Genomic DNA, 23981 nt, shown 5'->3' on the forward strand with positions numbered 1-23981 from the left:
GATGAACCAAAATACAAATACGGACAGAAAAAGTCAGATTTACTTCATCAAAACGGTGCAAAAACTGAATATTTAGAGAAGACATGCTGTGTGCATGGTAGCCAAAGAGAAGCTTCATGTAAATAACCAAAACAGATTTATTCAAAAGCTGGATCACAGTCTCTTCTCCAAATGTTGGCACAGGTGAGTAAAGAGACTTCAGTACAGCTGAACCATCCCAGGATTAATACTAAAAATGAAGAAGTGAAGGAAGTGAAGCGATGGACTGAGACTGGAAAGAAATCAAAGTTGGCTCTCTCTGCGAACACCAGCAGGACCTCTTCAGATTCATCATCCCCTAATGGACCGTGAAGCCATCAGCACCAGCGAATGCTTCAGAGTTATCGCATTTCCAGTAAATTAGAGGGAAACTCTGCCATTCAGAAAGAGGCTGGTGCATCTGGCGGTGTTTTACACGAACATCCAAAGATTTACAGTTTGCAGATTAGAGGTCAGAAATTCTTTCATATTATTTTTCAAGTTCTCAAATAAGTTACCACCTGAAAGGGTTTCCCATTCCCTGCACATTTGAGATCCAGGATTCATACAGCTCACAAGTCATGGGAAGGGTCCACAGAGCAAGAAAATCCCATAAAAGTGCATCAGTGACAAGGTGTATAGAGGCTGTTGAGAGAAAAGGAATAATCATGGATAAGAAACAATCTAAAAATAACTTCACAGTCTCATTTGGTCATTTAAATGCAGCAGCTCTGGGAAAAGATGGGCTCATCTGAATTTTTCTATAAACTTCAATTAACGGAGTAAATGAAGAAGTAAGGGGGAAAAAAAGAACTTATGAAATCTAAGAGTAAAATCCGCAAACCACTCTGCCCACTAAACTTTGAGGACTTTAAGAAAATGTAAGAGCTAAGAAATACAAATTTACCAAAGAAATGAAAAGAAAAAAAGTCTGAATACCTGATGCATATTGCAGCATGCACAGCAGAAGATGCAAGAGAGAGATGTTTACTGCATTATGCTCTCTCTGTTCTTCCATGACTTCTACATAAATGTCTGTATCACTGCTCAGCATCAGAGGGAGTGTGGATTAATATTAAAGTGTCATATGCAGTTATAGCTAAATTATTTGTCAGACATGTGCCTCTTCCTGCCTGAAGGAGTCTGGCACAGCTTTGAAAATCGGTGTGCAGAGCCTCTGCAGCGTGTGGCTGCTCCTTTCAACACGGTCTATTTATGTTCCAAAACGGCAATAGTTTGAGCTATTATTTTGAAAAACCTGTTTGACATGCCTCAGTGTAAAAGCTCACTTCCCTTCCTGTACTGTTTGGTCCCGAGAAGATCCAGTTATTTGGTTTTTATCATTACAAAGTTCTACATTTTTGCCAGATTTATATGAATAACACAGACCTGGAGCTGCTTTTAAAAATGTAGGCTGAAAAGAAATTGCCACAAGATGGCGCTGTTTGCTGCACCAACCATTTGTGGTGTTGCGGCCTCACAACATCTGTATAACCCTAATTTATGAGATAATGACATCTATTTAGATCCTTTGCAAATTAATTTTATTCCATCAGTTGCATCAATAGAAATTTAAGCAGCAACATGAATTAAGCGCCAGACACATAGATTAGTGGTCCAGATGGTCAAAGTTGAATAATTGGGCCCAATATTGGACTCACCGAGCGATTCCACGAGTTAATTAAAAGTTCACAGGTTTGCAAAACACTGAGACGTGACTAATCCCTGCACGACTTTTATACGCCATCTTAACTTTAAGATGTACAGGTATAGCGTAAACTCGCATAGACTCCTCAAATTACTGCCTGCAATTTCAGCGTGTCGTCAAAATATAATAAATGAGCACTAAACAGAACTTAGTGACGTTGGCTGAAACAACTATAAGGTGTAAAAGATATGCATCCCACATGGTTAAACTGTACTTTTGCAACAAGTCGTGTTTTACAACTTTTTAAAGTCCAACATTTGCAGTTTTCTGAATGGAGTTTGATTTATAAAATGAAAGCAGGAATGACACAGAGGTCCTGTGAGTGCACCTCTGGGACTTCCCCGTGATCTGTGATTTCAGTAATTTCTTGGGACGTCTCTTGTTTTTGTTGCACGCTCCATTAACCAGATACAAACACATTTACAAATGCAAACTGGGAGATACTGAATTATGGCGGGCTCCTGCACCTTATCAGAGCAAACAGACGCCCCATGCATACTCCGATCCCCCCCAAGTCTGCCAGCCTGCTACTGTCTGGCTTATCAGCGCTGCTGCTGATGCTGCTGGATGCTGTACGGTGCCGCAGCTCGGATCCAGTTGATTTCAGGATGGAAACGTGAGGATGGAAATGCTATTGGAACCCCGTATTCTCGTAGTATAGCCCAAAAGAACATCATTGTTCTCTTGTGATGCTTATTTGATCCATTTTCTTTACTCCATAGAGAAACGCTCCCGCCGGTCGAAGACGCTCCTGGTAGGATTTTATTGATACGCATCTCTCCAGATCAGGTGCGCCGGCGTCTCCTTAACTTACCTGGGATGATGATGATTTCTGCTCATTTCTGACTGTGAGCGGGAGCGCACAGGGGATTTCAATTTCAAAGTTTGGGTCTTCTCTGGCTGTGGGTTTCTGAGAGAGGGGGGCATGGCTGATGCTGATTGGAGATGCACGCGCCTTGTTTAACCGACTTAATTCTGGATGGATGCTGTCGCTGTGATCGCGGCTCTTCTGGCAGATGAGTGTGCATCTGAATTCTCACCGTGGGAACCTGTCGCGTTCACAGCTCGCTGTGCTGTGTGTTCCGCCGGGACTGTGGTCCTGTCTCGCGGAAAGTTTGTGACTGGGACGCGGCGGAGCATGAAGGCAGCGCACCGTGGATCTCTGTGAGCTCTGTGAATTTCCTTCCGCACGTGGTTTCAACATAGCGTGTCATTTGCTAATGGATTTACAGTTCGAGGGTTAATGAAGAATGTGTTTCCGAAGTGGATATTCCTCCACGGGCTGGAGGGGAGAGCAGCGGACACTTCCTGGAACCACAGGTGTTCTATACAAACAGGTGAGAGGATTCAATTAGGAATTACGCTTACTAAAGAGTTATGAAATATAATTTGTAAGGTAGAAATTCCTAAAGAGTTAATAATAGAGGTGGTGTTCCTGGCAAAAACAGCCCATGTGTTGAACGTGTAGCTCGCTGCAAACTCCCTTCAGAAATGCTGCATTTTAGTGGCGAACCTGTCATCAACTGACACCTTCGCCCCTAACGAGTCACCCTGCGCTGTGACGATGATGTCGAAACAGCCACCGTTATCAGTCAATTCAGTTTTAAGCGAACACCGGGCTCTGCATACTGTTTAAGAAAGTCAGAAGCGCTACTGAGCCGTCCCTGTCACATTTAGCAAAAAAAAAAAAAAAAAACTTTTTGAAAAAGTTAAATATCAAAACAGATCGTCGAACTTAACGTGTACAAATCCGCATGGGCTTTTATTATTTTAATGCCGCATCTTTATGCAGATTTTTGTGTATTTATGACATATATTGTGTTGAGTAAAGGTGCTCAGATGTGGTTTAACATTTTTCACAGAGCTTCTACCCTGTTATTCTTATTTTTTTCTGTGGAAAATTGTACCAATTATTTATTTTAAAAATGTTTATTTGTCTCAGAAACTCCGATATCTTATATCATTGATCATTTTCTATTTATGTTTTCTTTTAGTGACGCCAAAACCCAAAATGCCGAGTTGCGGGTAGAGAGCTGACCTGCATCTACCTCCCTGCAACCCCTCTCCTCGTCATTTCCTCGCCCCCGTTTCCCTTCTTTCTTTTGGCACCCTTTTGTCAACGCTTTTACTCCCTTTTATTAATACTTATTTTATTTTAATATCTAAGTTGACCCTTTTTCAGCTCCATCACTATTCTCAAACCCGCTGCCCACCTCGTCTTATTGTGAACCTCCACCCTATTCTCCTCTCTTCCCTCCCCAGACCCACCACCTCCTCCTTTTCCTCCCCCCACAGCACACATGCAGGCCAAGAAGAGGTACCTGCTCGTGTCTGTGGGGGCCGGTCTTCTCTTCCTCATATATCTGTGGGGTCTGCAAATTGGGGAGTTCCAACAGCAGCCGTACCAGTATCATCAGTTTCCCCAGTACCCCCTGTATCATCAGTACCACCAACAAGAATACCAGTACTACCGCCAAAGTAAGGAAGTGTACTACCAGCCCCAGCCATTGCCCCAGAGAAGTCCGTCCAGACCACCCAGACACTGGCCGGAGTCGACCAAGCAGCTGGAGCCGTATTTGGAGGGGGGAGAGCAGGAGGTAGACTGGAACGATTTATAAGAAAAGAAACAATGAAAGCTCTTTAAGTAAAAACAAAAAGAAGTGAAAAAGTCCAATTTATAAGCATTTAGTGATCACAATGAAAGTCCAACAACAGGACAGTAAAACTGAGTTAAGGAGGATGGTTTCAAAGCTTTTGTGATTGTTCCCTATGGGGAATTATGTAATGATGATGATGATGATGATGATGATGATAACACAGATTATGTTCTTTTTTTCAGTATTTTCTCTACCAAAGAAAAAAGATTCTTTCATTCAAATCAAAATATCTGAAAACGAAACATCTCTTTTTGGCTGAGCTCTTACCAGGCATTCATGCTGAAAATAGCCTAGTGTTAAGCGTTGGCGGTGGTAGGTGTTATAGAAAGAAGTGAAGAGAGAAGAAACTTTTAGGAAGGCAAAAACACTTCCCAGTAGTAAAAAGAATTTTAAATTCAAGGAAGTTACAGCGATATTCAGAATTAAGGAGAAAAATGCTGTGGATATTGCGAAGTGAGTACCAATCTATGGTATCAATGCAGCGTGTCACGTTCTGGCTTTTCTGCATTTCCACCTACACTGCTTTACTTTTTTTTTCTTTTCACACACTGCTGTCTAAGCAGATATGCAAGTTCTTGTGCATAGACATTAGTTTGCTTTAAGGGATTACAAGCATAGATGGCTAAGCACCATTGCTTTGGGGAAATCAAGCACAAATTATCAGCTGAAGAATTCAGGATTGCAAGTAATGCAACAGGCCAGTCAGTACTGATGAGGGAGCAGTTTGCAGCCATGAATTTTCAAAAGCAGTTTTCAGCAGCAACTATTTATTCATTTCTGTTTTGGTTTTTTTGGAGTTTGTTTTAGTGGAGAGTTGACTGTATTGTACAAACATTGGTGTGATGTTAATAGATACATTTTTTTCTGTGGATACAGGAGGACACCCCTCAGCTCCATCACCAGCACACCTCCCCTCGTGAACGACGGGCGATCCGTGACAACATCTACAAGAACAAGCGCTGCCGCATGGAAACCTGCTTTGACTTTGCTCGCTGCCAGTCGGGATTCAAGGTTTACATCTACCCTCAGCAGAGAGGCAGCGAGATCTCAGAGACCTACAAGAAGATCTTGACCTCCATTGAAGAGTCCCGGTTCCACACCACAGACCCTTTGAGGGCCTGTCTCTTTATTCTAGCTGTGGACACATTGGACAGGGACCAGCTCTCAGTGCAGTACGTCCAGAACATTAGATCGCGTATCCAGAACCTGCCCACGTGGAACGATGGCAGGAATCACCTCATATTCAACCTTTACTCTGGGTCTTGGCCGGACTACACTGAGGATTTGGGCTTTGAGGTGGGACAGGCCATGCTGGCCAAGGCCAGTGCAGATGTGGTCAACTTCCGATCTAACTATGATATTTCCATCCCTCTATTCTCAAAGGATCATCCACTAAAAGGAGGGGGCATAGGTTATCTGACACTTAACGATGCACCACCTTCCAGGAAGTACCAGCTGGTTTTCAAAGGGAAAAGGTACTTAACTGGTATAGGTTCGGAGACCAGGAATGCTTTGTATCACATCCACAATGGGGAAGATATTATTCTGCTGACGACATGTAAACATGGCAAAGACTGGGAGAAACATAAGGACTCGCGCTGTGACAGAGATAATGAAGACTACTCAAAGTAAGATTGATTTGTGATGTTTCGTTCACCTTTTTGTAGTTTTAAGTGGCTTTGAAATCTGTAAAAGTCAATTTCTTGGTCTGAATGCTTTTCATGCTCCATGCATTAGCATTCCATGCAAAGAGGTTCTCACCTTTAAACTGTAATGTCCTTGCAGACTTGGATATTTTCATCAGTTAATGCAGTGCTTATTGTGTTTTGAAACAGATCAGCTAGCACACACTTTAGAAGAAGTAACTTGTGATGCTATCTCATTATCAGCTGCTTCTTGCTGCTGGTTATTTCAAATGCAGCGAGTTTGTGGATCAGTACAACTCCTCACAAGTGCTTGTTGTGTTGGAGTTTGCATGTTAGTACTGTCAATCTTTACAAATTTGGTTTACTGGCTGCAAACTCTCCTTCTTCACAGTGTTGAGCATTAGGGGCTGCTGTGCCTGAAGCACTTCTTCTTTATTTGAATTAAACAGGTTGGATGCTTTCATGCACATATTTCACAATTGCCATGGGAGTTGAGCTTCAGTGTCGCTGTGCTCCTGAGACAAAACGCTACAGAAAAGTGAGGGTATTTGTGCAGGTTTGTGTAATGTGTGTGTGTGTGTGTGTGTGTGTGTGTGAAGGAGAGAGAGGAGCAGGAGAGCAGAGAAGCATCGGCTGAAAGATGGAAAGTTTTGTCAGCTCAGCAGTTGGTCGAGAGAAAAGCGATCTGAGCCGAGAAGTTCACCTTTTGAAAGTTTTAGCTTGAGCTGACAGCTGAAAGAAGAGAATCCATTGCACTTAGAGTGAAACAGAGGCACCGTTCTTGACTCGTCTCACTTTGTTAGTCCGAGTCATCTGTTGCATATTTTAGGTTTAGAAATTGTCGAGGTCCGAAGGAAAGCTCAGTGCTGCCAAACAGCAGCTGAAATTTTACAGTAAGCATCTGCACACAGAGAAGTCAGCAACTATTGCATCTGAGACATTGTTCATTCAAGAACAGCAGTTTGGACTTTTTCTTTTTCTTAAATAAAATGTTCCAGTGGTCCCTAACATGCAGTTAAGGTTGTAATGGGTTTAATGTTGAAACTTGGTCTGAAAATCCGATTTCAGTCATAGTGAATTCTTGCAGACTTCAAACTTTATTCAGCGGCCTTCATTAGGACTACTCTGAATCCACTTCTGGGAAATCTGCTAATACTTCGCTTGTAAGACCATCAATACATTACTGATATGTTTTGGCCACTTAGTGAGAACAGGAACAAGTTTCACAGTCACAGCGAGAAGTCTAACAACTGAATTGTTTTTAGATGTGGTTTCAGTGTGGCCTAACGGCTGATTTAGACTTCTGTTGTGAGTGTTCGCAGAGCCTACTCTGTAACCGACGTAAGTGGCTGACACGCTTGCCAGCATTCATGCATGGTGTTTTATGTGTTAATTAACTTGTGATTGTCTCCTGGTGCTTTTTATGCAGTCCCAGCTAAGATGGAAACAAATAAAATGCTGACATCAGTGAGTCCTTCTATTGAGGCAATGATTGTTGTTTTCTCACCGATGTGCCAAAACGACACCAAAACATTATCCAGAAATGCACAGGAGCATTCAGAGGTATTGAACAGGCCAATCACAAGTTACATTTCCAGAAAGGTGCCCATCAGGTTGTAACACAGGTTAATTTAGAGGGGTTTGCGGTTACAACGTATCAACGGCATACGTTTAAGTATAAATTTGCTGGGACTCTCAAAATAATAAGTGTCTTTAGCAGCTACATGCTCTCCTACGTTCAGGAGCTACTCTCAAACGTCTAACTGGAGTTTAATGCTACAAAGGTGACTACTGAGTTTGCTGGAAAATGGCCATCTGCTGTAGCAGATACCAAACCTGTTAAGCTGTTTAAAATCAAAATAACACGATGAAAGATGCTAAAACACAAATGGAGAAAGAGGGCAATAATTTGATGTGTCTTTGTCCCCACCACTGACCCTATATACATTATATTGGGCAAAATTATTAGGCCACACCTCTTAATCTCTGAACTCAGGTGTTCTTAATCCTGTTGCTACAAGTATATAAAATCAGGCATCTCTCCATGCAGTCTGCTTTCACAAACACTTGTGAAAGTCTAAAGAGCTCACTGAATTCAAGCAAGGTACTGTAATAGAATAAACTGTAGATTAATTGCCATTAACATATATCATATAACATATAATAAAAAAGCTGGGACCTTCATGTCATGAGTTTCTATTGCTGAGCAGCTCCTGCAGATGTGATGTTTAGGTGGCTCAGTCCTTTTCTCCATGGAGTGAGTGTGTGTGTGTGTGTGTTCCTCTGATCCAGCATAAAAATCCTCTAAAAACATTCACTGTTGACATCGCTTGGTATATTTTTATTTACTGGAAACATTTCACTATCTGAAGTTGGAGGTTGTATATGAAAAGTCAATAGATGAACCCCTCGGTTTCTCTTTCATTTCAAATCGAATGTGCTGCAGTACAAAGCCAGCACAGCAAAAGAAAAATCTGTCAGTGTCCCACTGCTAATGGACTGCGGTGTGTTTCTGAAGGTGCAATGACTGTAATCAGTGGTACAGGATCACATTTCTTGTTGCTTCACAGGCCTGTACCAATTCTTTATCAGCAGCTGACGGCATGCTGAGAACACATGTCTCTAGAATGCAGACAAAATATAAAACTATCTCAGACAATAAGAATAACAAATTGGAAATGGTATATGTGACCACTGTGTTTGCTGAAAGCCCAGTTTGTCTTTAATAGTCACTTCATTTATTATGTATTGGAACATTTTCCTGTAGGTGTGTTGTGTGGTAGGAGGATTGCTGCTTCAGAGGAATCTAGACAATACAATACAAAAGTCCATTAAGACTTTTATTTAACTTGAACTTGTTCATGAAAATGTGTTGATTTAATGAAGCTGGCTGGTAAAACTAGTGGCTTTATGAGCAGCTTTTAGGGAAGAAAAACAAACCACATAATGCATGTTAAAGGTACTCAGAAAGAAATCCACCATGTACTCAATGCTGAATAAAGCACAAAAGGCAATAATCCATATGCTCCTGAACCGAAAGTGCTTATAAGCCTGCCTCACTAATTAAATAGTACATTAATCATTTTCTCAGTCTCAGTGTGATATCAGGCTGTTATTAAATACCAAATGTTCTGCTCTAAGGTGCTCTTTTGTTCTTCTTTCTCGTAATTTGACTTAACAAGACATTTTAAGGAACTTTAAAGCTTGCTGTCTATCTTACTTATAATAAAAGTGATTAAGTGTAAAGGGGAACTTACTTTGTCAGATGAGACACATGAGATGGTATGTAGAGCTCTGCTTCATGTATATTTTGATGTTTAAGAAACTGATGGTTGATGGTAAATTCTAGCTCGCTGTGGGAAAAGTGTGCAGCTTGCACAGTCTGTTTAGTCACCGTCGTTTTTTGTTTTTTCTGTGCAGAGATTATTTAAGACTATCCAGACCGAGCACTCTGACTAATAATTGACAACAACACATTCAGAGACTTTTGTCTCATTAGTGAAAAACACATGGAGCACAGACTTAAATACAATAAATACAACAAATAAAGGGTTTGAATAAAGGTGTGTTATGTAACCTAAATCGGTTTAATCCAGCAAATATTACAGAACTGACAATTATTTTGATCATGCAAAAATCCTAAATGCTTCCATATTTATTTAAAGCTGGAGAAATTCAAACTTTAGTAAAGAAATGTATCCATACTCTTTGTAGACTGAGATCTGAATGCAAGGATGTGAACATTAGATTCTGTGTTAATAACACCATTTCTCTTGTATAAATGACCATATTCACATATTTCTTTTTAAAAATGGATCCAGTTAGCCAAAATATTCAAAAATAAAAGGTGTGATCAAAGAGTTTAGGACTACACCCATAAGAATAAATATGTCTGAGTAAAATTTGTCAGATCCACCCTTCAGTGTGGCAGTCTTTTGGACTTCTGGACCAGTGGAAACTACTGGTTCCTTGGTAAAAATGTGAATTGCCTGACTCGTTGGTGAGGGCTTGCTGTCCTGTACTGTGCTGCATTGGTCGCTGGCAGATTGCTGCAGTCTCCTTCAGTTTGTACTAATGACTTGATAACTACTTACAGATCGCTTGTGAAACTCCAAAGAAGTAAAAGAAAAAAGGGGGACTAAATTGATAAGGCAGGTCAGTTTGACACAGACGTTTATGTTTGTGGTTGTTTGCGGTCGTGAGCAATGAGTCAACAGCAGCAGTGCTGAAACTAATCCAGGGATGCACAACAACATGAACTCAGAGGGAAGATGGGCCAAATTAAATCACTTTTCATTGTTGCAGGTGCCATTCCAGATCATGTTAACTGAAAACATGGCTCAGATTTCTGGCTCACTGAAGAAAACAAAATGGGAACGAAAAAATTAACTGTAGGCTTTTTGGTTTTGTTGATATATATATATATATATATATATATATATATATATATATCTCTATATATATATATATATCTCTATATATCTCTATATATCTCTCTCTCTCTCTATATATATATATATATATATATATAGAGAGAGAGATATATAGAGAGAGAGATATATAGAGAGAGAGAGATATATAGAGAGAGATATATATATCTATATATATATATATATATATATATATATAGAGATATATATATATATATAGAGAGATATATATATATATATCTCTCTATATATATATATATATATAATATTTTTTAATGAATTTTTGAGCCAGTAGTTGGCTTGTTTTTTATTTTCTGGATGTCTGTGGCAAAATCTGTCATGTGGTAAGTTTGATCATTCTTATTCCAAAAGGATAAAAGTTTGCTGTTAAAAGCTTCATGCTGTTAAACAAGTCAGATGAATCCAGCTTAAGAATCTTTTGATTCTCGAGGTTGTGACTGAGAGCGCCTTCCTGCCTGTTTGCTGCTGCTTCCTCTGGTGTCTTACACACAGCACATCGATACAGACATCACCCAGTGCAGTCAGGGGGGATCCTACACTGCGAGACTCCCTGATGGGAACAGAAACCAATGAGGATCTTGAAGCCTTGGGGCGGTCGATAATTGCCCTCCAATTGAATTAAGCTGTGAATGAAGGGGATAGATAGAAATCTCACCTCCCTCTGAGCGGCACCAGATTGAACTCACGCTGTTTTACTGTACATAGATAACAGCCAGCTGAACCAATTAGAGCTTTGCTATACAGAAGAGTCTCCCCAAAGACAATTTGATATCATAGGCTCAGGGCTTAATTTACAGAAAAGCAGATAAAATGTTTAATCCAAATCACTGTCACATCTTCGATGATAGCTTACAGGGTCAAAACAGGAAAGGAAAGAAGAAAGAGTATGTGGAGGCTAGCCAGATGTGATGCGAGGTGTCCTGTTCAAGCCATAAATATGTTGTTTCATTTCTTTCTTCCTGCTCTTTAACCTCCTCTCTTGTTTTGTCTCGGTTGGTGGAGGTAAAAGTTGAAATTGGCAGTTTGGGAAACCTTGAAATCCAGTGTAGTGCTGAAAAAAGAAAGAATGACTCACCTTAAAAATAACTCCAAAATTGACTATATTGTGAGCTCCAGCAGGCTTGTTTTCATTGAGGACAGACTAAGCGATCACGTGACCTGTTCAAATGCTGGATCTGAAGTTTACTGCTCTTGCACATTTAACTGCTAGCATGGGTGTTTTTCTATGCCTGCCTATAGCATGAAAGTGGAACTTGCGAAGTGACACTTGGGAATATTTTATCTTTAATTCGAACTGATAAGTGCTACTTTAACCTTTCAGTGAACAAGGACGGCATAGGCTCTCTCCGTCAGGCTACATTAGTCCATTATTCCAAATTTGATCACAACACTGCAAACTATGCAACCTGCACATGTTTTAACTGTCTAGTAATCTCACACAAGCTTAAAAAAATAATAAATGGTTAACTTACTGTCAAAAATATCATGCACAGATTCACACTTTGTTGAATTTCTTCAAGTCTGAGTTTCAGTTTATGAACAGAATTATCACATTTCCTCTGCTTCTGTCTACTCCATCATTTTCATCTTTGAATGAAGATTTCAAAGAAGATGATAACATATTTTTAAACTCTGAAATACACCTAGATAAATCAGTGGCCAAGCTGCACATTAAACAGGGTGTGTGTGTGTGTGTGTGTGTGTGTGTGTGTGTGTGTGTTTGGTGAGAATTTGCCTACTGCAACCACAAATTTATCATCTGTGCAGATTAATACAGTGAAGAATGGATGAGAATTGGAAAACGTTGAGTTCGGGGGAGGGACTGTGGGCTGGCATTTCTGTATGATTTGTTGAGTATGAGGATTGCACTGGCCGAGAGGAATGCCAGGCTGGAGCACACAACAAATACACAGTATATGCTGAAGTGTTAAACTACCAGTTATGTTTTATTTTCTCATTAATTAAAAGTGCTGAAACTGTTGGATCCCATGTTTCTCTAAAAGAATTAGATTTTTTTTTTTTTACAAGAAAATATAAAAATTAGGCCAATAAAACTTTTTTTTCTTCTAAATTAAGTTAATTGTTTTTTCCCCTACCTGAATAGTTTTTTCTTTATCATTCGCTTTGTTAGAGTGAAAAGCTTCTGCAATTTAAAATATTTGCATAACTTGCCAGCAATTGTGTTTTTGTATAACTAACCAGCATCCGTTTTAAATCACAGTATTTGCTGTCAATGCATTTTAGACTTTTTGATTGGCATTTCATACGATTTTCTTCCTGCTGTGAAAAGATCACCTTAAACTGACAACACACTGACAAGGATAAGCTCCGTTTTACTTTCTGGCCCCATCTCAGTTTTCTGTGGCTGTTGAGTTATAGATGGCCTTTAAATGCCAAAGGATGCATTTTTATACACACACACAAAAAAATTCCCATCTTTGCTGTAAATGAAGAGATTATTTATAGGAGAATATATTTACAGTGCTTAACAAATTTATTAGACCACCACTCAGGTCAAGGTTTATGCCACAGCTGCCCTAAATGATTAATGTTTCCATAATGTTTAATCCACCAATAAGTTCTTTTATCAAAATTATTTTTTTATTGCTAAAATAAAAATCTGATTGTTGTTATGCACAAATTTACAGATTTACAGTTTTTAAAAAAAACAAAAACAAAAACTGTTTTTAAAAAAAACTATCCTTTTTTTTATTAAGATGCCAACTTACAATAATTTGCCAGTCCTAAACAGAAAAAATGTTATTTGCCTGAATGTTATGCTTATTTGACTTCTCATAGAAGTCCAGTGTGTTGGCTTAAATTTGTATATTTCTTTTCTGTTAAATACCAATATAAATTCTACTTATAAATAACTTTTTTTTTTTTTTTTTTTTTTTTACAGATCTTTAAAATATTTCTTCTTGTTTTAATGACAGGTGTTCTAATAAATTTGGTCAGAACAGTATAATTAGAATTTGAATTGGATATAAAGACAGTAAATTAGTGCAGCTTAAGCAGGTAAAGAGAGTTTTTACCAGCATGTTGTAAGCTGTCAGTATCTTTCATTTTCAGCTAATAGCAAAGATCGATCAACTCATAATAAGTGAGGCAACAACAGAAAAGGTGTGAAGCTAGTTAAGACCTGTTTCATGGTGCTAAACTGGCAATAACATGAAACAGCAGTGTGCAGGCACGCAGCTCTGAGCTAAATGTGCCATAAATGAATTGGATATACAAGTTTTCCACTTTTTGCACAATGTAATTGGTTTAGCTAGTAGCCTGCACGCTTGTGAATTCAGGTTTTTGTCACCATGCTTGGTCTCTCTTTGGAATTGAACTGTAATTACCCTCCTGAAGGTTTCACCAAATGCATCATTTTACAGCTTCAGTAAATCTTTCAGTAAAGATTTCAGAGGCCAACTCAGGTCTTCACCTTTTTTGGAGGCATCCTCTGCTTGCTTTATAGCTGTACACCTACACTTGTAGTGAGGGTAGAAAACACATAAAAAACATTGTTGAATGGAACTTAGACTAAATATTTTATTCACACTATCTAGAATAAAATGTGTAATGCCATGTTAAGACTGAAGGAATTCTTTATGGTTGCACCAGATTATGAGTGAATGCAGAGTCATGTGTTATTAAAGAAATTTAGCCAACAGACTTGAGAGACCGATTGGTCCCAATCATAGTTTGACATTTTTCATGACCTGTGTTGTGTTGTACCTCTGTTTGTTGTACAAACAGAGGTACTGACCAAATTGGTGTGAGCGACTCTGTCTTGTATTCAAAAAAACATGGAAAATTAAAAAAAACCTGACAGTCGATTAATTTGTTGGTCTCACAAAGAAAAGAGTGTGTTGTCTATCCATCAGCCTCTTTTTTCCTTTTCTAAGCTCATAGTGCTTATACCACACATTTCCATATATGTCAGAGCAGGCCACTCTGACAGGCTATTGTCTAGATGTCAGAAAGTGTCCAAAGTGCAGCATCACTTTTAGTTCTGACCCTCTTAGGTTGTTTGAATCAAGCTATTATTGTGCTGATAATGTGTATTCTGAATGGAGGAGAAATGTAAGAGCTTTGACGTGGATTCTCACAAAAGATTCAGCAAAGAAAAGTTAAACCACCAACCAGGCATGCTCCGATGTGAATTGATTGGCTAGGTTTGGTGTAACACCCTTTTATTTTTAATACAACACATAATTTTTCCCATGTTTTCAGTCCAGTCCGTGTACCTGATCATTTTTAAAGGAAAGGTGTTGTTTGTTAATCCACTTTACACAGATCCATGAATCATTCAAGCATAAAGAAGGCACTTAACTCAAAGGATAAACCAGTTTTGTTTCTACACGTAAGAGACAATTTAGCAATGTTATTTAATTTAATTGAACAATTTTAAATGGTATTCTTACACACTGTGTTACTGGCAGCCTGTTGCAAAAACACAGTTTGTTCTAATTTTTTTAAGACAGTTTGACAGACATAAAAAAGTATTTTTGTACCAACAAGGTGATTCTCAAACGGCTATTAGCCAAAAACCTGGCATGTCTTCCTATGGTGTGCAGTGTCCTTAAAATATTTCAGGAAACTGGAACAGGACGACAAAAAAAAGAAGTGTCAGGTATATCTACGTGGTAAGCCAAATTACACAATAACTGGAGTGAAAATCAGTGGGAGCAGGTCTTATGAAGCGATGAATCCAAATTTAAACCAAGGGGGTCCTTACAATATAAAGTATCTCGAGGCAACTGTCGTTGTGATTTGGCGCTATATAAATTGAGTTGAACTGAATCTGTAAGACATAGTGGAACCTCTGTCATGGTTTGGGGCTTTCAGCTTGGGAATCTTGTCAAAACTGATGAAATTATGAATGAAGAAAAGCCATCAGATTTTTTCCACAATGCAATGCCATTTGGAAAGTCTGACTGGCAATGGCTTTATTTTTTAAGGACTTCAATAATATTTGAAGCACAGAAGGATCATCTTGACAGAGAACAGAAGAAAAGGGGGCAAAAGAAGATGAAGAGCTTTAAATGTCCTTCAAGAAACCTGAAGGACAAGTCCTGAAAAGTACTTAAAGAATTCCCAATAAACCTTGCCTAAGAGAGCTGTGTTGAAGAACAAAGGTGGTCATAGAAATTGCTGACTTTAAAGCTTAAATGCACAAACTCTGTTTTTGACCTTACTAAATGCTAACTTGTATACAAGTATGCATTTATTTCCATTCCTGTTTCAATAAATTGCTGTAACTTCTTCCTAATTTGCTGGGAAAATATTGAGAAACGAGACTTTTGCACAGTACTATAGTGTAGGTACTAGACAAGGTCTGAAGAGATCACATGTCATGAAAATGTCCCTTTTCTGCAGAACTTGCATGTACTAAAGAAGTGAAAAGGCATATCCTGACAAGCTGATCGAGGCACACAAGCAGCATCTCTAAAAGCTCGCAATGGACAAATATTTGACACCAAGCGTTCGCATGTTACTCTGTCATCATTCACCAAATGTGCTTTCATCACTAATTATTTCATCAAAAGAAAGTAAAGATTCTAAATGAATTAGTTATAATGGGCTCTCACTGTTCAGTGTTTTTAATTTGATGCGTCCAAGTATGCATAAATATATTCAGATGGAAACACAGCTGCTGTCACATCTGTGAATCTCTGGCAGCTGCAGAATCCAATATGTATGATGGGAGAAAAGTGTCTGACTGTATTAATTGAAATGTCAGCGGCGGTCATGTGGGTGGCCTGCTGTCACTGTTTTTTTTTTTTTTTTTTTTTTTTAAGTTATTTCTTGCTGGGCTTGTTGTGAGTTGTTCTGTTAAAACACATCAAAAGGTAAAGCCCTCTTTCCTTGTTGCTGCTTATCTTCCTTACTCCCCACCATCCTCTCTCTTCACCTTCATCCCTCTCATTCTTCTCATCTTCTCCTCCATTTTCCATTCCTCTCCTGTTCTCTCCTTTATTCCCCTTATCTGTCCTCTTCCTCACTCCTCTGCCTCTTGCTCTTTTCCTCACATCTTCCTGCTTCGACTGCTGAGCTAAGGTAACCCATGGAAAAGGTTTTACTGCTGTCTTAGTGCATCTTTGATGCAAGTCATGATGAAGAGCTCCGTGAAGAATAATAACAAACTCTGTCAGTTTCAGTGAAGGAGAGAGACAAGTTAAGGACTTCTAAGACACTTTCATGTGTGACCACATTAGAAACCTAATTAAAGCAACAAAAAGGTGGCTAAACCGGCCCGTTTGTAACAATGCACTTGCAAACATTCAGAAAATAAAGTCTTTGGATAACAGTCGCTGCAGTAAAGTACATGAAAATAAACCAAATAAACAGTTTAAGTACTTAATGAAATCTTTAATATCTATCAAAATGAGGTACAGGTACCCAACAAGAATGACAGAAAAGATTAAAACTGTTAGAATGAAGTCAAAGAAACCTGGTGATCCTGAGCAACACAATCTGAGCCCTGTCTCTGGAAAATCGCATCCCTGTTCAACTAAATTGCATTTTGATTTGCAGTTAAATTGCATGGATGTTGATTACAAACAACGAGCCATGGGAGTGAAAGAGTTTCTAATGTGGTTGGTGTCTTTAAACGGTCTATTTAAACTCAAACCACGATTGTTTTCTCTCTTAAATGTGTCCAAAGAATCAAAGAGTCAAAATAAAACCTTCAAGTCACACCAAGTATAAACTGAGAAGTTCCCTGATCTTTTTGATAATGCCTCTGTCAGCCTGCCTGTCTGATGGATTGTGGGAATTTTGATATATTCAATATATAAATTCTGACTTTTTGAAACTTTTTGGCAACAGGCGTGTGAAAGAATATAGTGAAATAAATGATTTCATCCAGTGTATTCAGAGTCTGATGGATAACTGACAGTTTCCTTTTGGTGACACCTCAAGTAGTTTATTTATTATTTCTAAACAAGTGTTTTTCTTTCTGTACGTTTCTTCTCTTCCGATAGGGGAAAGAAATTGGCTGCAAATGTGTTGCGTAAATAATGACCTCCTTTGGCCACAGCTGGCCAATGAATACAGTAATAAGAAATCAATATAAAATCTTATTAGAACTTCTGAAAAACAATCACAACATACCGTAAATACAGATGAAAAATAATTCATTTTGACAAACAATATCCTCTTCTTATTTCCTCCTAACTCAGACTAATAAAAGTTGTGGAGACACGATTCTTTACAGGCTCTTTAAGAGTTTCTAGGGGCCATTAAATGGCTGCAGATTTCTCAGCCAGCAGACAAGAACAGCTGAACTTGTCAATGCATTGAAGGCTTCTGCCAAGGCTGGTTGGAGGGTAAAAGGAAACTCTATTGATCAGCTTTGACTTCACTACTGCAGCCAATCAGAAGATGAATAGAGGTTAATAGTTCTTGCTGTGTGAAATCCAAATATAGATTGGCATTTAGTGCGACAGGGCCTTGGCATTTATTTTACTTGACTTACTGTCAGTCTTATTGGGAAGAACAAGTTAAAGTATCAGAGGCCAAATGGTCACTGTGAGGAAGACAAGCCAGCAAACTGTGTGAGTTTAAACATTTGTCTGATTGATTGACTTAAGTTTTTGTCTGAGCTCTTGAAATAGCACTGAATTTGCAAGTTCAAAGTAAACTGCAATCAGCATTAAATTTGCACCTGACCTTTCCTGGCAAACTTTTTCATGCTGAATGGCTGTTAGCTGTTTTTTCAATGTCTTGTCTTGGATACAAAAAAATCTAAAGTGAATGACTTGAGAAGTAATGTTTCCTCCTCCTGGAATTCAGAAGCAAAGAAGACATTATTACTCGTGAAAAGTGTAAGAAAGTTGTGAGAAGACGAATCGGTGCCTCAAATTTGTGACTCCACTTCCTAACCTACTGACAAACATGCTACAGGCAGATAATTATATAACGTTTATGTGATGTGTGGGTTTTTTCTGGATTTTTGGTTAATATTCTTTCTAGGAAACTACCATGAAAATAAGAGACTGTTCATTTCTTTGGAAGTGAGTAAACTTACAAATTTACTAGTATTTGCTGTAAGAAAGAACATAAAATAACTCACCTGTGCTTTGTTGGCTTCACCTATTTGCATTTCCCATTGTTTACTGGACCAAACAAGTTAGGTGTGAAATCGTGAAGAACTAAGTGCCTTAATTTCTACTGCCCAATATAATATAGTTTAATATGAATAAAATGGTAAAATATAATAACTGTATATTTTGATAATTTAAAACAGGAAACATACAATAAATTAAAATAACAAAATGTTATGCTACTAAACTTTTTATTATAAATTCTTAAAATTGATTTTATTTATTTATCTATTGTTTGCAAACACAACAACTCTGGAAAATAACATACTTTTTCCTCTGCGCCTGGAAAACACTTGACTTGACAGCATGCACTCCATTAACGTAAATGAAATCACAATCTCCAACCAACTGTAGCAATAACTGTGCTTTTGCCTTAATGTACTATGACTCACAATGTGAATCAACTTCTCCTGCTACAACTTTTATGGTATAAACATTGCAGCTGCACATGAGCGAGGCAGTTTTGTTCTACTTTAGGATGTAGTTGGGTAAAGAAATTCCTACCTTAAACTTTTAAGGAGACCGGTTTGATGGTTGCACTCGGAATTGTCAGGACGTCTCCTAAGTTTCCTTAAAAGTAAACTTGGAAAATGGTAAACCTTCTGAATGCGAGTTTTCTGTAAATATGCTTGAACTTTACACTTTATACCAGAATAAAACTCAATTTATGTCTCGCTTTTCTCGAACAAACGGTGAGTGCCCACTCTTCGTCACGTCAGTTTGACAGTAACAACACATGCTGAAAGAACGTCTTTGTCTGGGTCTATGTGATGCTATGCTGTCTGTCTGCAGAAAGGATGTCATTTTCTGCAGCAGCATGAAATGTTGCCAGCCCTCTCACTCGACTGCACATCACTTTCTTTCCTTATGTACCCAGAAAATGAGCCAGGAACACAATTCGACTCAATCACACTATTTTTTTTTTCCTTCTCTTTTGCCGTCTCCATTCGACCTTTCTTCCTAACTCTGATTTCTCTGCCAAAGTTTGCTGTCTTTATTTCGTCTTCTCTTTCTCTCTGTGCATTAGTGTGCTGAGCAGTGACAATCAGTTGAGTTGAAGTAAAGGTGTGTGGGAGCTTAACAGGATGTTTGCCATCCATCCTCACCGAGAGAGACCAGGAGGACGGAATTAGAGAGGTGGTAAAATAGTGGAAACACTGCCTGGCAGGATGGATTGCAGTGTGAATCCATCACGTTTCAAACACACGCACAGCAACAGGAAAGAGAGGAAACTTTATCAGAGAGGAAACAAGAAAGTGTTGCTCTTGTATGATTTTTCATTTGCTGCATGTCACCCTGTGTATTTGTTTTCTCTGAGCGGAAACAAATGGTCCAAAAAGCCGAACCGTTTTCTCTACTGCTTGGTTTCACAAACATTTGCAGCCATAGATCCCTGAACACACACATATTACAGCAGAAGTGTCCATCTTTTTCTCTTTTCTACTTGCCGAGATCCATATACTGCGGGACAATTTTAGCTGTTGTTGATTTAGTATCAAGTATTTTTTGTATTATGACTCCCTAAAGCATTTTCTGCTGTATTGTTGATTCTCCAGCTCCTATTTCTTACATGAGGGGAAGATTGGACTGGATACTTTGCAACTGGATACTCTGCAGGCAAACTGGATGAAAATCTCTTTATTAACAATTCATATCAGCAGGCTTTATGATTTATTATGAGTGAGACGTGGATACTAAACAGGAATATGAGTTGTCTTGCACAGAACATGGGCACATGCACATCCTTGCTTTTGCTCCAGTTGTATCTTTTGGAGTTTGATTTTGCTGTTACTACTCATCGAATAGACGCACCTTGATTATTTTTGCAATAATCAGCTAATCATTTAGCACAAATGCGGTGCACAGAATCCTACATATTAAGGCCAGGAGTTTTAGTTAAGTTTGTATCAGATATCAGTATGTTTGGTAGCAACAGACATGGTTGGGCACTGGAAAAATTAGTCCCGGCACATAGATTCTGGATTTTTGTTGTCTCTCAGTTGTACGTGTCTAGAATTTGTTGCTATCAGCATGCCCTTTATACTGGTTTGTACTGCAGACTGCTGGTGGTGGTGTAATGGTTTCTTGGCACACTTTGGGCCCACAGTACCAATCAGTTCTGAATGTTGTTGCTGACCATATGCCTCCCTTTATGCCCCAATCTTCTAATGGCTACCTCCAACAGGATAATGACCCATGCCACAGCAAAGGCTGTCTTGATTCAGTGTCAGAAGGGTTTGCTTATTTGTTTGAGATGTGAAAAAAGAGATGTAAAAAGAAAAATTAATTATTTGTAAAAACGAGCACGAGTGCCTTCCAGCTCATGCACTACACTCTGCCAGTTTGTCAGTTCTCAAAAGCATGAGGGAGCCAGACACAACAGTACATCCTACTGTAGGCGTAACCAGCAAAAACTTTGCAATTAATTTGTTTCAAGCATTTGCATTTATTATACTTTTTTGCAGGCAAGACAACATAGAGGAAAAGCATTTTTCCCAGAGCAAAAGCTGGAGTGTCCTTGAATAAAAAGCTTTTGATATCTGACAGCACTGTAGTGAATTCAAGGATCGATTAATAACCATTATTTTGACTTCTCGCAAATTTACTTCCACAGCTTTTGTTTTCAGTGTCAATTTTTATTTTATGATTGAATAAATTATTCTAAATTCTAGGAATGAGACAGAATAACAACATATATTTAACTAGTATGAGGTAGCAGGAAAAAAAGGATTGAAAATACATGGATGAGGTCAAACAAAAACAACTGCTGCTTTGTGGAACATCTTTGAGCAGATGCCCTTCAACACAGGCCTTTTCATTCCCCTTTAGTCTCTCTATTTTCTTTTTTAATAAGAGCTCTTAAAAATCCAATACATGAAAAAAAAAAAATCTATTGACAGATAATAAAGAAGATCTTTTAGATTTAAATTAATAATAACCTAATACTAACAGTAATGTACTGTATTTTTGGCAAAACAATGTACCTGCACAGTTTCATATTTTCATCTTTTATGTCTTACACATGTTATGTATTTTTAATTGTTTTTAAAGATTACAGAAAGGATGCTGGTTCAGTCCCACACAGCGAGAAGGTCTTGGATCTGAATGTTGGAGGCCTTTGTGTGTTGAATTTGCATTTTCTCTCTGGGCTATTGTGGATTCTTTGTGAACAGGTTTCCTCCTTCAGTCCAAAGATGGTATATTTGATTTACATTAGATTAGATTCTAAATTGGTTGTAAACTCGAATATGAGACTGAGTGGTCATCTGCCTGGGTGTGAGGTGGGATAGGCTTCAGCCCTCCCATGACCCTGAACTGGATAGATGTTAAGGAAACTGATGAATATATGGGAAATAACAGAAAAGAATCAATAATAAAGAAATAAAAAGTTATCAGTGTTTCTTTCAGTAATGTATTTATCGTACGTGTAGAGCTTTTACAGCACTGATTCTGGAAAATAATGAAAACCCATGAACGATTCAGTTTCACAAAACAAACTTGTCCAGCTCATACAAGCTCCTACACACACACACACACACACACACACACACACACACACACACACACACACACACACACACACACACACCCCTCTACCCCAAGGCAATGTGGGATTTGGTTAATAATAAATAAAAAAGTACAGCCTTTAAACAATATGTTCCTAAGTATCACACTGGGAATTTATTCCTGAAAAGGCACATGCAACTGTTTCTTATTACTGCTGACAAACACACACATACATTTACATGTTTACATTCTCACACACACACATACACACACACTATACCTAGCACCAGAGGAAGGCAACTGTTTAATAGTTTCAGTATCGCTGCCATAAGCTCTTCTCGCTCCATAACCGTGTCAGCAGGGATTTACAGCTCATTGGTTCTCATTATGAAAATGTGATATTGCACTTTGAAACCCTGCGGCTATTCTTGGCCTATGGACTTCTGCAGTGTCATGGTTTACAGGCGGAGCAAAACAGCCAGCAGCCTCATCCTCATCCTGCAGGTGCACAGAGGTGAAAAGACATCATTTTTACAATATGGTTTATTTGGCATTTTCCTCTTTAGAAAAACATACATCACATCATCAATAGTAATAAAAATGATAAAATTCCCTTCCTATTAACATATAGTTGCCAGCAAGAAGTTCCTTTGTGACCCAAATATGTATCTACTATTTTTAGTATGTGTGCGCATCTAGAAAGAAGCAGGACTAGAAACATTTGTGCATTTATGTTGCTTCTATTTTTAATTATGAGACTAATCACTGTGTATCTGAGTCATCTTCATCTGGCTCCAGCTTTTCCCAGTTTTATATCTTTTGCATTTACCCTTTATTAGACAGGATCATTTTGACTGTTAACAGAAAAGTGGGAGGGGGGGGGGAACATAGGGGAATGCGATGCATTAAGTGGTCTGCAGTGAATGTGAACCTAAACCTAACCTCTTGACTAGAATAGAATAGAATAATCCTTTAATTGTCCCACAAGGGGAAATTTGGTTGTAACCGCAAGAAAAACACATACAAACAAACAGGACACAGAACAGAAACATACAATTTTTTTTACATATTTACATCAAGGACAATAGTTACCAACAACAGAGTACTGTACAGTTATTAAAATTAAATAAATTAAATACAGATAAGAGGCAAATCCAGGTTGTAGTGTGAATCGGTTGATAAAATAGTGCAAGTTACAGCGCTGATGTAAACATCTATGTTTGTTGGGAGCAGTTTTGATTGTACAATCCGACAGCTGCAGGACCTGCGGAAACGCTCCTTCATGCATCCTACCAGCAGCTCCGACTGACACGTTAATTAGAAAACGAGACATTTAAATTGAGCTCATTTAAAAGACAGAGTTTGGATGTAATGCCCCTTTAAATGATCCAAACTTACTGATGAGGATAACTCTGCAAAACACATTGATATATATATACACACATATATATGTATAAATGTAGATATGTGTGTCTATGTATATGTGTATGTAGTTCTTTGATTTATGACTAGTTCTGTAATTTAACTTCAATTAAATTCGATTTTTTTTTCCAGACCATCTTTTCATCATTTTACAAAGCTCAGATTTGACATCTTCATTTTGCTGCCTTTTCTTACTAACTTCTAAAATATAAAATATATTATCATTTATGCCAAAAATGACCCTGACCCTGTAAAACTAATACATGGAAGTAAGACTGAAAAAGAGCAAAGTGTTTGTTTAAATATAATCAGAACAGATTAAGTCTTATCTGTGTCTCTCCTCAGGCAGATACAGCTGGATAGCTGCTGCTTATCACATGCTTACACACTCAACAACCCAGCAGTCTGCTCCTCCTCTCCTCCCATCTTCACTTTCTTGTGTCATTACTTGCTTTTTTCCTTTCCTTTCCTTT

The 23981-nt window shown here is 38.4% G+C and overlaps 1 protein-coding gene across 1 annotated transcript in view; it reads left to right on the forward strand.

Moving 5' to 3' along the window:
• The first annotated feature begins 716 nt into the window (after positions 1–716).
• Positions 717–23981, forward strand: part of LOC100700775 (exostosin-1) — a 312004-nt gene continuing 288739 nt past the window's right edge. The window contains exons 1-3 of the mRNA XM_003456622.5: positions 717–3063; positions 3721–4323; positions 5260–6011. Coding sequence (XP_003456670.1) covers positions 4027–4323; positions 5260–6011 — 1049 coding nt within the window. The 5' untranslated portion in view covers positions 717–3063; positions 3721–4026. The remainder of the gene's footprint in view (positions 3064–3720; positions 4324–5259; positions 6012–23981) is intronic.

The sequence above is a fragment of the Oreochromis niloticus genome, linkage group LG15, assembly GCF_001858045.2.
Source record: "Oreochromis niloticus isolate F11D_XX linkage group LG15, O_niloticus_UMD_NMBU, whole genome shotgun sequence".
Classification (NCBI taxonomy): Eukaryota; Metazoa; Chordata; class Actinopteri; order Cichliformes; family Cichlidae; genus Oreochromis; species Oreochromis niloticus.